This window comes from Lepidochelys kempii, chromosome 14 (genome assembly GCF_965140285.1).
Source record: "Lepidochelys kempii isolate rLepKem1 chromosome 14, rLepKem1.hap1, whole genome shotgun sequence".
In the NCBI taxonomy this organism is placed as follows: domain Eukaryota; kingdom Metazoa; phylum Chordata; order Testudines; family Cheloniidae; genus Lepidochelys; species Lepidochelys kempii.
This window is the reverse complement of record NC_136393.1, coordinates 35,704,978-35,720,052: the sequence shown is the minus strand read 5'-3', so window position 1 is coordinate 35,720,052 and position 15,075 is coordinate 35,704,978. Positions and strand designations below refer to the sequence as shown.

Below are 15,075 nucleotides of genomic sequence, written 5' to 3'. Positions count from 1 at the left end.
GTCTCCTTCTCAGGGGACATTCTCAGCTAGTATGCCCTGGCCTTTCACAAGTGTAGTAAATGTACCTTCCCTGGATATCCTTCAGCGGGGATCTTCGGGATCCTTTGGCGTACAAGGGGAGATTTTACCTTTCATCACCTCAGTCATTACTTTCAGCATCACCCACTGTTTGTTCGCCAGTTTCTGGACAGCTTCTTTTAAACTTTCCAGTGTTAACTCTGTTTGGGGAAAAGCCTTTTCCCCAGTAGCTGCATTACCTAGGCCTCCACTCCGTGTACAGGGGTTGGGCTTGGCCATCTCCTCCACAGGATCTTGCTCTAATTCAGGCCATGTAATGGCAGCTGGCAGGAGTTCATGGAAATTCTTACTGGGCTCTTATTTAAACCTCTTCTTCATCTCACAGTGGAGGGAATCATCCCGGAGCCCCAGCCCTAACTATGCTTTCAGGACCATATCCATGTCCAGAAGTTGTTGTGGGTCTTAGCACTTCACCTGACTCATTCTCTCCCGGAGCTCATATGAGTAGGCCCGAGTGGTCAATGTGTCAGCTCATAGAATTCCTTAAGTCTGGTTCAAATGGACACTTTGTTTCCATACACCTTTTAAGAGAAGCTGAAATGTCTTCTCTACATCTGGCTTGTCAGCTGTTGCCATGAACTTCACCGTGGATCTGGCCTGGACTTTGAGATCCTCTTCCACAAAATCCACATGATCTTCTTCAGGTACTCTCAACACCCATACAGCTGCCTTCACTGACTTAATCCAGTCTTTGATTGTGATGTCCAATAGTTTTGTTCAGAAGGCACTGAACTCATATAACTTCCTGTCTCATGGAACATGGCCTGGATCTCACCTAGGGCAAGGACTGATTCTCACTGTGTATGCAGTGCCAGGCACAATGGGGCCCTGATCTCAGCTGGGGCAAGGACTGATTCTCACTGTGTATGCATCACCAAACACAATGGGGCCCTGATCTCAGCTGCGGCAGGGACTGCCTCGCCCTGTGTGTCTGGGCAGTACTTGGTACAACCCTGAACTCAGTTGCAGACTCTTTTCTACCATAATAGAAAGCAATAAGAATAATCTCTTTGGGCAGGAGAACAGGAATTGTTCCTAGAGGTCCACCAAGGATGGTGTTTGGTTGAATTGGAAAGCAGAGGGCAGGGGTGTTGTGTGGGTGCAAGATGGGATGTGTGAGATGGGAGAGGGGTTGCATGGGGTAGGAGAGGGAAGGCAGGTTGTGGGGCAGATTAGGGCAGGTTTGTTCTGTAGAGTGGGAGAGGACAGAGGGTTTGTGTGGGTGGAGAGGGCCGGGGCTGTGGGGAGGGCAGAAGGCTCCACATGGGCAGCGAAGAGGCAACAGAAGCCATAAGAGGCACAGATGGTTCTGTGCCAATTGTCTATCCAGCTCAGGTCACCTGGGCGGTCACATTTCTCCCCAGTACCCTCCACAGGGCCCTGTGCACCTCCTTGTTCCTCAGCGTGTAGATGAGGGGGTTGAGCATGGGGGTCACCATGGTGTAGAAGAGGGAGACCATCTTGCCTCGGTCCTGGGAGTAGCTGGATGGAGGCTGTAGATACGTGGAAATGGCCGTGCCATAGAAGAGTGACACCACGGCTAGATGGGAGGAACAAGTGTTGAAGGCCTTGAGCCTGCCCTGGGCCGAGTGAATCCTCAGCACAGCGGTGCTGATGTAGCCATAGGAGACCAGGATGAGGCCCAGTGGAACCAGCAGCAAAATCACCCCGCTGGCGAGGAGCTCGGCCTCATTGGCAGAGGTATCGACACAGGCCAGCTTGAGCAGGGCCGGTACCTCGCAGAAGAAGTGCTCGATTTGGTTCCGCCCGCACCGGGGCAGCTGCAGCGTCAGGATGGTCTGCAGGATGGAGTTGCCGAAGCCACACAACCAGGAGGTGGCTGCCAGCTGCAGGCAGAGGCGGCGGCTCATGATGATTGTGTAGTGCAGTGGCTGGCAGATGGCAGTATAGCGGTCGTAGGCCATGACGGCCAGCAGGAGGCACTCGGTGCCGCCCAGAGAGAGGGAGATGTAGAGCTGGGCCACACAGCCGGCCCAGGAGATGGATTTTTGGGTGCTGCGGAAGTTCACCAGCATCTGGGGACCAACGCTGGTGGTGTAGCAGAGGTCCAGGAAAGAGAGGTTGCTGAGGAAGAAATACATGGGCGTGTGGAGATGGGGGTCTCGCCATGAGACCACGATGATGGTGGTGTTTCCAAGCAAGATCATGGTGTAGCAGGTTAAGATGAGAACAAAGAGCAGCAGCTCAAACTGCGGCCGGTCAGACACCCCTAGCAGGATGAATTCCCCCAAGGAGCTTTGGTTTCCATCTTCCCGTTCCCCTTTGCCAAGTATCATCTGTAGGGGCCAGAAAGAATAAGGGTGAAAACTATCCCGCAGCAAGGAGATTTGTGATAATAGGTGCTAGTGTTCAGTGAATGGATTAGGGAAAGGCTGGAAACTCTAATAACCTGGGGCTGACCCGGCTACAGCACTGCATACATTTATGCAAAGGTCAGGGAAATCTCTCATCTCTCTGTCTGCAGTGTTGTTGTAACCGGGTCAGTCTGAGGATATTGGAGAGATGAAGCGGATGAGGTAATATCTTTTATTGGACCTGTTACCAACAGTTTTCAGAACTCACAGCAGGGGCAACTTAACTGTTTCACTCCAGGTGGTGTCAGGAATAAATCAATGGGAACAAAGAAATTCCACCTGATGAAAGATTAATGCAAGTAAGTGGGCTTTATCTAAAATTGCGGTTTATTAGATTTAATCGCACACAGACATAAGCAACAGGTTTAAAGCATCCCAGATATTTACCTAAAATCTGGAACGGTATTTAGTTATTAGCAGTGGGTTCTCAGTGGCCAGTTGCTCATCCACCAGTAAGAAAAGGTGTCAAGAAAAACATCTCCCAAAATGGCTTCAGAGGACTGCTCCAGAATACACTGTATTCACGAGTCTTTTATAACTTCCACAAAACACATAGGTCATAATGGCCTTTACAAAATCATCACTTTTCCTAACTTTCAATAAACTTCTAATATCAGAGGTGCCCAGACTCCAGGTCTTCCAGCCACCAAGGTTTTCAGTCTCGCTTATTGACCTTTCTTTCCCCTCCTCCCATTCTGGTTAGCAGAAACTCCCAGCTAGTTTTCACTTTGCCTCTAAAAGCCTGTTTTGCATTTAACCCTTAACTATGTGGTGTTCTATTTTATTAACTCACGGTGGCTCAATGCACATAATATGGTTGCAATTACCTTGATTGCATTCTGGGGTACACACATCCCTCAAATCCAGGGGAACAGACAAGCTTCCACTGGTGAGAGAGAGAAGCTTTTGAGCTCACACAGAGCTCTTCTGCAGGTCTGGGAAATGTACTCAGAGTGTCACAGCTAAATGCAGCATGAAGAAGATTTTTCAGCACAAGTAGTTAAAACATATTTCAATGGACCATTCATGTTGAAGTGGCCTGTAACATGCTTCCAGTCACAGAGGGGAAAGGAGGGGGGGGGGAGAATACGTTGATGAGGGTGGGGTTAGTGGGATATAGATTTTGTCTCTATTCAGTCCATAATTTTTAGTGTCCAGCAAAGTTATGAATTTAAGCTTCCAGGCTGATTTTTTGAAGGTGTTGTGCAGGTTTGCTTTAAGGATGAAGATTGATAGGTCATATATACAGTGATTGCTTTGTGACAAGTTTTCACCCACCAGTGACAGGGTGTTTTTGTCTTCTATCATTTTCCTGTGTGAGTTCATTCAAGAGCATAGTGATTGTCTGGCTTCACCCACATAGCTGTTGCTGGGGCACTGGAGGAGATATACCACATGTTTTGATGGGTATGTTTTAGAGTAATGGATCTTGAAAACTGTGTTTTGGATGGTGTTGATCATCATAGAAATGGAAATATGGCTGCAGGTTTTGTGTCTGTTGTTCTGGCAGAGTCTGGTACCACTGTGAGTTGGTGTATCCTGCTCCGTGGCGGCTTGCCTCTGATGCTGAGCTCGGAGAGTTGTTTGAACACCAGAAGAAGGGGCTAAGGAAATATTTCTTTCAGGATGTGGACCCCATCAAGTATGTGTTGTAAATTCATAACTCTGCTAGACACTAAAATCATGGACTGAACAGGGATACTGGATTTATGGCTTATTACAACAATCTGTGACCCACTCAGCCCCCTCCTCCAGGTTCTCCCCCCACCACCTTTCCCTCCATGATGGGAGATGAGTTAACTAGAAACTTTACCTTGAATGGTCCCTTGAAATACGTGTTAACTATTTAGGCTTCTGTTCGTCTTTGTACTTAGCTGTGACACTCAGAGTACCTTTCCCTGCTCTGTGTAAGATCAAAACCTTGTCTCCATCACCAACAGAAGTTGCTCCAACAAAAGATATCAGGTCACCCAACTTGTCTGTCTGTATTTCTAAGACACCAGTCAATATGATACCAAGCACTGTACATAGCTAGCATTCATAACATCCTCATTCAGTCTCTTCTCCCCCCAGGTTGTACATTTTCAACTTTTCCCCCATCCTCACTTTCACCTTCATTCCTGTTCTCCCACCTCTCTCCTTCCCTCCTCTAACTCTGTTAGTGTCACCCAAAAGGGCTAAGAATTTTACAAATACATTGGGCTCCCTGACAGGAGCATGGGCACCTACTGAGGCTTTTATACCTCTGAATAAATAGTTACATCTATAAATGTGAGACTTGGAAGGGAAGAAGTGGGGGAAGAGAAATCTGAGTGAGGAAGAAGACAGGGAGGAAGATACAGTCGATGATAGTTGTCAGCAACGCTGTTTGGCCATTCTTTCAAAAATGGCTTGTGGCCTGAAAGATGAAGACAAGGAGTGGAGATAAGTAGAAAGGAAACAGACTCCTCAGCAGCACAATTGATAGGCGTTAGTTAAATTTGTTGGGTCATTGGCTATTGTTTCCAAAAAGCCGGGATGAGCTGGGGAGGGGCTGTGGGAGTGATGGAAAAGTGAATCTGGCAATTGTTTTCTGCCAAATTTACCCTCAGTCCCACATAATGTAGTGATGGCCCTGGGGTGATGGGAGTATGAGAGGAATGATGACACGGGAAGAGTCTAGAAGAGATTAAGGTGAGTGAGTGAGTGAGTGAGTGAGTGAGTGAGTGAGTGGGGAGGGGCAGATCTTATCCCCAAGGATGGTCCGGGGATAAGTCCTGGGCTGGGGACTCTGGAGAGCTGGTTTCAGTACCCAGCACTGACACAGACTCACTGGGTGATTTTGGGATAGTGACTTTGTCTCTCTGAGTCTGGGGTCCCATCTCTAAAGTGAGAACAATAATCTTCCTTTTCATCCTCCATTTATCTGTCTTGCGTATTTAGATTGGAGCATGGATTGTGTGTCCCTCATTTACTGTATGTCTGTGCAGCGCCCAACACAACAGGGCCCTGATCTCCGCCTCTCACTGTGTGTCCGTGCAGCCTGGCAATATGGGAACCTCATCTCTGTGGGGGCTTCTAGGTTCAACTGTAATATAACTTGTTGGTACCCACTGAGGATCTGTTCCAGAGAGAGACTGGGAGAGAAAGAAAACTTTAGGAGGAAAGCAAAGGGGGAGGGGTGGTTAAAAAGAGAACTGCTCCTGATCCTCCAGTGAGATCCACCACTGGAGTTCCATGCACCCGCCGGACTCCCACCAAGGCTCTGTCCAGCCCTCGGTGCCAGAGGATCCGAGTTCAGATTGGGGCCCCAGCGTCTGTGCTATCGATGAGCCCATGCTGGAAACAACCCAGATTTTGGAGATGTGGCAGTAAACATCCATCCATCCTAATCATCATAACTTCCCTGGTCAGTCAGTCTAGTCTGTCTCCATTCATTGGGCTGTTCCCATTCATTGGGCTGACTCACCTCCATTCACCTCCGGCTCTACTTTCTTCAGATCCCTCCTGCCTGAACAGCTCTGGGCTGTTCAGAAGCTCCGATGCCAGGGCAGAGTCTTAGCTGCGATCCCTGTTCCCCTGCACTGAAACCCCCTCTGTGCTTGCAGAGCCCAGAGATGAGGCAGCCCCAGGCTGAGGGGCTGAGTGTCTAAGGGGTTTGAGAGGAGGGGGGTAAGGATACCAGCTAACTCTGTCCACCTGCTGTGTGGGCAGCACACCTACCTCTGGCTCTGGAAACCGAGAGGATCCAGGTGTCATCCCACCCGCTGCTGGGTCCCCGGGGGTCTTACTGGGAGGAGAATGGGCCAAATGTGGTCATTGGCCGGACACTCAGAGCCAGTGTTACATGGTCATGGGGTCCCCAATCTGGGCAGCCAAACCTGCTCGGTGTGCAAGTGAGTGGCCTGGAGCTGAGACAGAGCCTCCTACTACGTGTGCCCTTGCCAGCTGGGGATGCACAAAACCTGTCTCAGTGGGAAGGGGCTCCTGAGAGCCCAGCGACTGCAGTGCTGGGAACATTAGAAAAGCCAGAGATGGGTGAGAGAGAGAGTTACTGAGTGTGTGTGGGCTGACAGAGGCTAGGCATGGATGGATGGAAATAGAGAGTGGGAGTCAGAGAGAGAGAAGGATGGACATGGAGAAGGAGAGGGAGAGAGAGAGAGAGGTGAATTGTTAGAAGGACAGAGAAAGACAGAGAGAAGGCTGGACAGGAAAGAAAGAGCGAGATGAACAGAAGAGGAGAGAGAGCTGAATAGATGCAGAAACATATGGTTAGAAATACTACTGGATAGCCAGACCCCTCTACAGCCATCCGCCCCTACCCCTGCCCTGGTGTCTCTGAGCTTACGGGGATGGTATCTCTATGTGTCTGGGTGGGCTGAGATCTGAAGCGTGGCCAGGAAGGGCCCCATGTCTCGACTGCAGGTGTCTCCTCCCACACAGCTCAGGATCTCTGTCCCTGACTCTTAAGGGCCATGTGGTGAGGAGGGAGACAAACCTTTATGGTTGTCAGAGCTGGAGAGTGTGGGGAGAGTTTCCTCCCTGCATTATCCCCAAGGGGCTGGCACTCAGCTGGTGATGTTTGCAGAGCCCCAGGGGGCAGGGTTGACAGTTTTGTGGGAAAAGCTAGTTCAGGCCAGGGGGCTCGTAAATAACAGCTTAACCCTAGTTTATACCCAGAACCTGGAAAAAAATAATTCCATCAGTGTCCAGCAGCATAGAGCAAATCTTTTAAACCTTCGGATACCTGCATTTACACCTGATGAATAGGCTTGTTCTATATCCTACAGTAACTTGACAATGACCTTTTGCAGAATGGCATGGGGTACTGGAGTAACTGGACAGTCACCTGGTACAGAAGGGTATGGGGTACTGCAGTAACTAGACAATGACCTGGTGCAGAAGGATATGTGGTATTAGTCTGGCTGGCCAAGGATCTGGTGCCGAGATATCCAGCCCCTGTCTGTGACAGAGGAAAGTCTGGGATTGGTGCAAATTGTCCCTCGCAGTGTCAGTGCCCTGAGACATCATATCCCCGGGCTCCTCATTAGGCTTCAGAATGCGACATGCTGGGCATTGTTAGCATCTTGGCTCCTGGCTCCAGCTGGGGGATCCAGCAATTGAAATTCTGGGCGTTATTAAAAACGCATGCTATTTTTGACACGGCCTTCGATGAGCCCCCTTGTGGGGCCATTAAAAAGTTTTCTGTTCCAGATTCCAAAGGGAATGTAAATGAGTCGAAAGGGAGCTGAACTCGAGCGAATCCCATGAGCAGGAGGAGAGCTTCTGTGTGCATTTCCAGTGGTAAAGGGGGCCCAGAGATCACAGGTGTTAGCATGATCCTGTCACTTGTACAACACTAAGCAATCAAACCTGGTTCAGGTTTTTGAGGACGGAGACCTCAGCCGGCTCATTTGCATGGGCAAAACACTAGCAAATTCATGCCAAAGTTTGGAAATGTATTGAATCAGATACACCAGAGGAAAAATAATTTCACCACAAGACATACATCAGTTTGAATCTGCTATTGGCTGGTTCTGAGAACCAAACATAACCCAAACTTTTCAAAAGGCCTTTTGCAGAGAGGATAGTGTTAGGGAAAAAGGGTTCCCCTCCCGTCTAGGGTTAGGAGGGTAGCCTTCCCTGGACTTCTGTATTAGCCAAACAAAACACAGAGTCTTGGCTCTTTGATAAAGTGAGGCACTTTATTGCTAGCGAATACGACAGCTGAAGGGCTCACCAATTCCTTTTCAGAGGAAAATGGTGAAGCCCCGAACAAAGAACAGGGATGAGCTTTTATAGCTTGGTTCAACATACATTGTGATATCTCTTCCAGTTCGAACCGGTTAACCCAGTCTGTTTGAAGTTCTGGGGTAGGTAAGAGCATGGAGGCTTATCTGTATAAGGAATTCTCTCCCCAAAAGCAGGGAGTGCAGGTTACACACAGTTCGCATTCTTTCTATCCATAAACAAAGTAGAAAGGACAGATAAGCATAGAAAAAAGACAGCAGCGTAGCTTTACATGATTATAGGGTCGCTTTCTGGGTTTTTTTCCTATCAGTTTCCCCCTTTGAGCCTGAAGATAATTATCTTACATGGCTCATTATTCATTGTTTAACATGTTCATGTGTTTCTCATCTTGGTTAACACCACCCTTCTTTACATATAGTATCTTTGCTGGGCTCATGGTTTTGGTACATACCCGGTGGAAGAGAGCACAACAACTGGACGCACAGCAAAACAGCAGACCCACAATCATAAGGAATCCCACTCCATACACAAACAAGGTTTTTAGCCATCCAAAGTTAGGCAACCAGCTGGTGAGCCAGCCCCACAAGTCAAAGCCCACACTGGGAGAAATAGAGGCCTGCTTATGAAAGAAGGCTGACACGTTTGCAATTATGTTAGTATCTGTGACTATGCGTCCGCTTTGATTTACATAAAGGCAGCATGTGGCATTGAGAAATGTGCACACCCCTCCCTGTGCACTTAAAAGCTGATCCAGGGCCAACCTGTTTTGCATACTGTAGCGAGCTAGTGAGCTTATTTCTTCTTGCAAAGCTTGGATTGCATTTCGAGTGGCGTTAGTAAATATTTCCATTTCGGCTGACATATTTTTTAGCGCGTATTCAAGTTGGCCCACCCCCACCCACGGAAACAGAATACGGAAGGCGCGCATACCTGTACTGCCTTCCTCGACAATAGGATTATAACTGGTATCTCGACGGGTTCGTCGGGTTGTGTCTCTGATTTCTATTAAGTCTCTACGATGCATCCCTCCTGGCCAGGCAAAGGCCACCGTGCATCTTCCCAACCACCTTGGGGGCAAGGTCTTTCCTGCCCAAGTGCCACATACCCACCATAAGTGATGATCTCCTAATACTATGCTATAGTTGCCTTTATTGCCCCCTGAGTTTTGAGATACTTCCTGCAATCGTCCCACCAGGGATGCAGCATCATCAGGATTGGGTCCTATTCCCCCCCATTTCCATAATGTAAGGCCGGCAAATTGAGTCGCATTTTCTCTGAGAATGTACCCCACATAGCCTTCAGCACGGGCATAGTTGGCTACCTCAGTACCATTGGGATACAGCAAAAGAGTAGTACTTGCATTGTTTCCCAAAATTAGAATTTTCTCACAGTGGGTTTTCGGGTATTTTCCCAGAGTAGTTTTGCCTCGGGTGCGTAGCGACCTCTTTTCTACGCACAAGGGGGCCTTAACGAGCAAGTCTGGGCGATGGTTCGGGATCCAGGTCCTAAAATCTATGGGTCCCCTTCCCCTTTTTCCCTTTTGGCCGTACCACGCCAAACCATTTTGCCAAGAATTGAGGAGCGCTGGAACCGGCAAAATGGGGAACCCTTGCAGTGAATGGGAAGAGAAGTGGGAACACACCCAACAGTCACTAACATTCCATGCGTTGGTTAAATTTTGGGCTAATTGTAGAAATGTATTTTTATCCCAACCCCCCAGGGCAGAGGTCCAGGTTAACGCCCATAGCCATACATACATTATAAACACTACCAGCTACTAACAACTCTAAAAAAAATAATATTAATACAATATTTGTAACAGTATACTAATACTTCAGAGTTCTGTAACTGCTTCTGATTCCGCTGATTGACCGGTACCCAGTTCATGTAGAAGCGGCGGTCGTGATGGGAGTCGTTGGGGATGTTGGAGCAGGAACCTTTTTACAGTGGCTGCAGTGCACCCATCTATCGATGCCCTCGACCTTCACTGCAGTTGGAGTAGTCAGAAGGACTTGGGCCGGGGCCGACCACCTTGGTTCCAGGCAATGCTTCCTTCGATGGATTTTAACACAGACAAAGTCTCCTGGAAAAAGAGAGTGCGCACAAGTATCAAGCGGTAAAGGTTGGGCATCTTTTACTCTGGCCCATGCATCACTCAAGGCATCTTGCAACATGCGACAATAACCCGCCAACTTATCTTGCCCAGCCATTAATGAAGTTTTTGCTGGGGCAAACCCGTCTACACTGGTTAGAGGAATCGGCAAGGGTCGGCCAAATAGAATTTCGAACGGTGTCAACGAATGCTTTCTATGGGGTGTATTACGAAGATTGGTTAACACTATGGGTAACACTTCAGGCCACTTTAATCCAGTCTGCTCGCATAGCTTTGCCAATTGGGTTTTTATCAGCCCATTCACCCTTTCTACTTTTCCTGAACTTTGTGGATGATAGGGGGTATGCAAGGCTTGTTTTATGCCGAGGGCCTTTGCTAAGTGTTGAATAATTTGGGAAGTGAAATGGGGGCCTTGGTCACTTTCCAAACGAGTCATTATCCCGAAGCGGGGCACTATCTCCTTGAGGAGACACTTCGCTACGGATACTGCATCTGCCCTTCGAGTGGGGAAAGCCTCAACCCACCCTGAAAAAAGATCAACCAGGACAAGCAAGTGTTTTAGTCCTGTCACTGGTGGTAAGTCCATGAAGTCCATCTGGACCACAGCAAATGGGTACTCAGGCAGTTTGCAATGTCCCATAGCTTGTGGTTTGACTGCTCCTTGGTGATTGTACCGTTGACACAATTCACACTGTGCAGTGACGGTCTTCGCAGCTGCATGGACCCCCGGAGCAAAAAACAACTTCTCCATTTGAGCCACTAATCCCCCCTTTCCCAGGTGCGAGGCCAGGTGGAGTGCCTGGGAAACCTGAGGGAGGAGTTGTCTTGGGAGAACCGGACGACCGTCCGGGCTGACGTAGAGGTTGTCCTCATTTAGGTGGCATCCAATGGATTTCCAACGGCTAACTTCGGCCGGGGGCGTCGTCTGCTGGGCAGAGAGCAAAACGGCTGGCGTCACTGGTTGCAGTAGCAGGGGTGCCAAAAAAGGAAAAGGGGCTGGAGCCCCACAGAGGGCAGCATGACGGGCCGCCGAATCGGCTGCAGCATTTCCCTTGGAAACCTCGTCCGAGGCGCGGGAGTGGCCCTTACAGTGTGTAACCGAAACAGCTGCAGGAAGTTGAATAGCCTCTAACAAGGCAGAAATCAAGGCAACATGGGAGATCTGAGAGCCGCTGGAGGTAAGGAACCCACGATGCTTCCAAAGTTGTCCAGTAGAGTGGCATACCGAAAAGGCATATTTGGAGTCAGTATAGATGGCCACAGTTTTGTTTTCAGCTAATTGACAGGCCCTAACAAGCGCCACAAGTTCTGCTGCTTGCGCTGACTTTTGTGTAGGTAAGGCATGCGCTTCAAGCGTTGCCATCAGGGTAACAATTGCATAGCCAACTCGCAAGGCCCCAAACTCGTCCCGACAGGCGGAACCATCACAAAATAATTGGAGGTCAGGATTCTGCAATGGAATATCAGAGAGGTCAGGACGAGGCGTGGAGATCAAATCCACCACGTGGAGGCAATTATGGGGTTCCCCATCCTCAGGCAGAGGCAAAAGGGTTGCAGGATTCAGGACTTCGCAGCGGCGTAGGGTAACAGCCTGATTGGCGAGCAAGGCCAATTCGTACCTGGTCAGTCTGGCTGCTGTGAGGTGCTGCGTGGATCCACGATTAAGAAGTGCTGCAACGGCATGAGGCACTTGAACTAGAAGAGGGTGGCCCAAGGTAAGCCCCGAAGCTTTCTCGACCAACACGGCGGCAGCCGCAACAGCGCGGAGACAGGGCGGAAGACCCTGAGCCACTGGGTCAAGAAGGACCGAAAAATAAGCCACCGGTCGCTGGCCAGGCCCAAAGGGCTGAGTTAGCACACCAGACGCCGTGCCAGATTGTTCATGGCAAAATAAGGTGAAAGGCTTTGCGTAATCCGGTCTGCCCAGGGCTGGTGCAGAAGTTAATGCTTGTTTGAGGGCGGTAAGGGCGTTATTGTGTAGAGTCGTCCATGGTAAGGGTTCGGGAACGGAATCCAGCAGCAAATCGGTGAGGGGGTGCACTAACTCCGCATAAGCCGGAATCCAGGCTCTACAATAGCCACTTGCTCCCAGTAACTGGCGGAGTTGCTTTTTAGTGGTAGGCCTTGGCATACTCAGAACGCTTTCAATCCTGTCCTGAGTAAGTGCAGTAGAAGCATATGAAATACGATGCCCCAAATATTCCACCTCGGGTTGGGCAAACTGTAGCTTGGAGAGTGCCACCTTGTGACCTTTTTCGGCCAATGCAAAAAGAAGGATTCGAGTGTCCTGTACACAGGCAGCCTTGGCTGTAGAGCACAATAACAGATCATCAACGTATTGAATCAAAGAAGAACCCATAGTCAACGAAATAGAGTCCAGATCTCGCTTTAAATACTGGCTGAAGATGGTAGGGCTCTCCCTGTAGCCCTGAGGGAGGCGGGTCCATACGTATTGACATTCGTCAAAGGTAAAGGCAAATAGGAACTGTGAGTCTGGGTGCACAGGGATGCTGAAAAATGCTGAAGACAGATCAATCACAGTAAAATAAGTAGCCCCTGGGGGAATAGCAGTTAAAATAGTTGCTGGATTGGGAACAACCGGAGCTCTCGGGATCACAATAGCATTAATCAGTCGGAGGTCATGCACGAAACGGTAAACCGGTTTGCCATCGGGGCCAGGCTTGGGTTTCTTAACAGGAAGAATAGGTGTATTGCAAGGGCTGGTAGCCTCCTTAATGATTCCTTGAGTTAAAAGCTGTTGTAGGACTGGCCGAATGCCCTCTATGGCCTCTTTAGGCAATGGATATTGCATTTTTCGGGGCAGAGGGACATCTGTACGGTAATTGATATACACCGGTTCTGCTGACTTTAAAAGTCCAGTTTCAGTGGACGCCGAGGCCCACAATGCTTCAGGAATATCAGATAACTCAGCAGGGACAAAGGGGGCGGTGGGTGTAGTGGCTAACAATGCCATTACCGTAGCTTCAGGGACCGAAGTAGGGACTGAGAGATATAGCCCCTCCGGGCTGCAAGTTATAGTTGCTCGTAGTTTACATAACAGATCTCTACCTAATAAATTTGCAGGACAGGAAGTTGCCATTAAAAAGCTATGATCCTCTGATAACGGGCCAAGCTGGACCGTTTGCTCCGCAGTTAGAGGAAGGGCGCACACGGTGCCACCAACGCCTATAGCTTTTACGGTTGCAGAAGTGGTAGGAAGGGTGGGGTCCTGTAGAGTACTTCTATCTGCTCCGGTGTCAATTAACATTGAATAAGTTTTTCCTCCCACCACAACTGGAAGCTCCGGGTGGTTTGCATCCAACTGCACTGTCCAAGAAGCGGAGGGGGTTCCTGGCGAGGGGGACGAAGCATTGTGGGTGGCTAGCTTTCAATCAGTACTTCCTTTTTCTCCCCCCCTTTCCTGTACCCTCTGGTAGGCTTGCATAAGAGGGTCAGCTGGCTGGAGGGGGTAATTTGGGCACTGGGCAGCCCAGTGTCCTTTTTGTCGGCACCGCCGGCACTCATCTGGCCCTGCCCTCCCGGGCCGTGGCTGGAAGCTCTGACCTTGTGATCCCCATCCCTGGGTAGAGCTGCCTCCTCTTCCGCCTCGTCCCCGAAAGCCTCCCCTCCTGCGGCTTGCATCCCGTCCCCGAGAGCCGTCTTGGAAACCTTGCAACTGCAGATTAAGGAGCTTTTCGGACCTCCTAGTGTCTAATTCCTTCCTATTCCTCCAGGCATGGGCTGCTAACCCCACCACCTCCTCCAGCGTTTTGTTTTCATAAGCTGGTTGACTACACACATACTTCCGAGCGAATGGTAATAAATTTTTTACATACTGGCCGATCACTTGTGTTTTCGCTACAGGGGAGGTTGGATCTAAGCCGCCGTGGTTTTTCAAAACCTTACAAAGGCGGTGGAAGAATTCCCCTGGGTGCTCATCGTGCTTTTGAACACATGCATCTACCTTTCCCCAATCATACACAGGCTTAGACATATCCTCTAATGCTTCTAAGATTCGCTTTCTCATTTTATCCCACTCTTGAACGGTCTCTGGAACATCCCAATCCATTTTAGGTTTCTCTTGCGGATAAGCCGCCCTGCCTTGCACCGTCTCTCTAGCTTTCTTATACACCGTTTCCTTCTCACCCTCGCTTAGCACTTGATTTAAAATTATTTTCACATCGTCATAATTACAATTATACATTGTGAAAATACCCTTTAACTTTTTAATAAATTCTTCCGGACACTGTCGAAATGAGGGAAAAGTAGATGACCAATTCATTAGATCCGTGCTGGTAAAAGGGACATACACCATCTGTGTCCCCCCCCTACCGCTCGGCAGTTGTCGCATAGGCATTTGGACTGCACTAGCTATTGCAGCTCCAAGAACTTTTGCCTTAGGGGTGCCTAGAGAACCATGAGACCGGGTCTTTGCAGGGGTTGCATCACTGGGGTGTCGCGGATCAGGACGTGTCAACCCCCGGGTAGAGGTGCCAGCCTCCGGATCGCCCCCCCGCTCTGCGTTAATTGTGGGGGTATTGGTAGCTAGTGGGAGAGTGGGACCGCTCCTTTCCCCGGTTGGGGGCGTGGGTGCATCAGGGTCAGGCTGCGGTACCCCACCCCATAGCCAGCTACATTCTTCCAATGGTATAGGATCCCCCGCTTCTTTCAATGGGAGTTGGGGATAAATAGACTTTGACGTTTTTAGCTTCTGGTCAGCATGACTAGATTCTGGATTGTATGGTGGGGGCCGCATGGCTTTAAGTTTTTCTACCTCAG

At 49.4% G+C, this 15,075-nt stretch overlaps 1 protein-coding gene across 1 annotated transcript; it reads right to left on the bottom strand.

Moving 5' to 3' along the window:
- Positions 1–1,409: 1,409 nt before the first annotated feature.
- Positions 1,410–2,375, bottom strand: LOC140898134 (olfactory receptor 2B8). The gene has a single exon (XM_073311581.2). The coding sequence runs from the start codon at positions 2,373–2,375 to the stop codon at positions 1,410–1,412; it is 966 nt and encodes a 321-aa protein (XP_073167682.2).
- Positions 2,376–15,075: the final 12,700 nt, after the last annotated feature.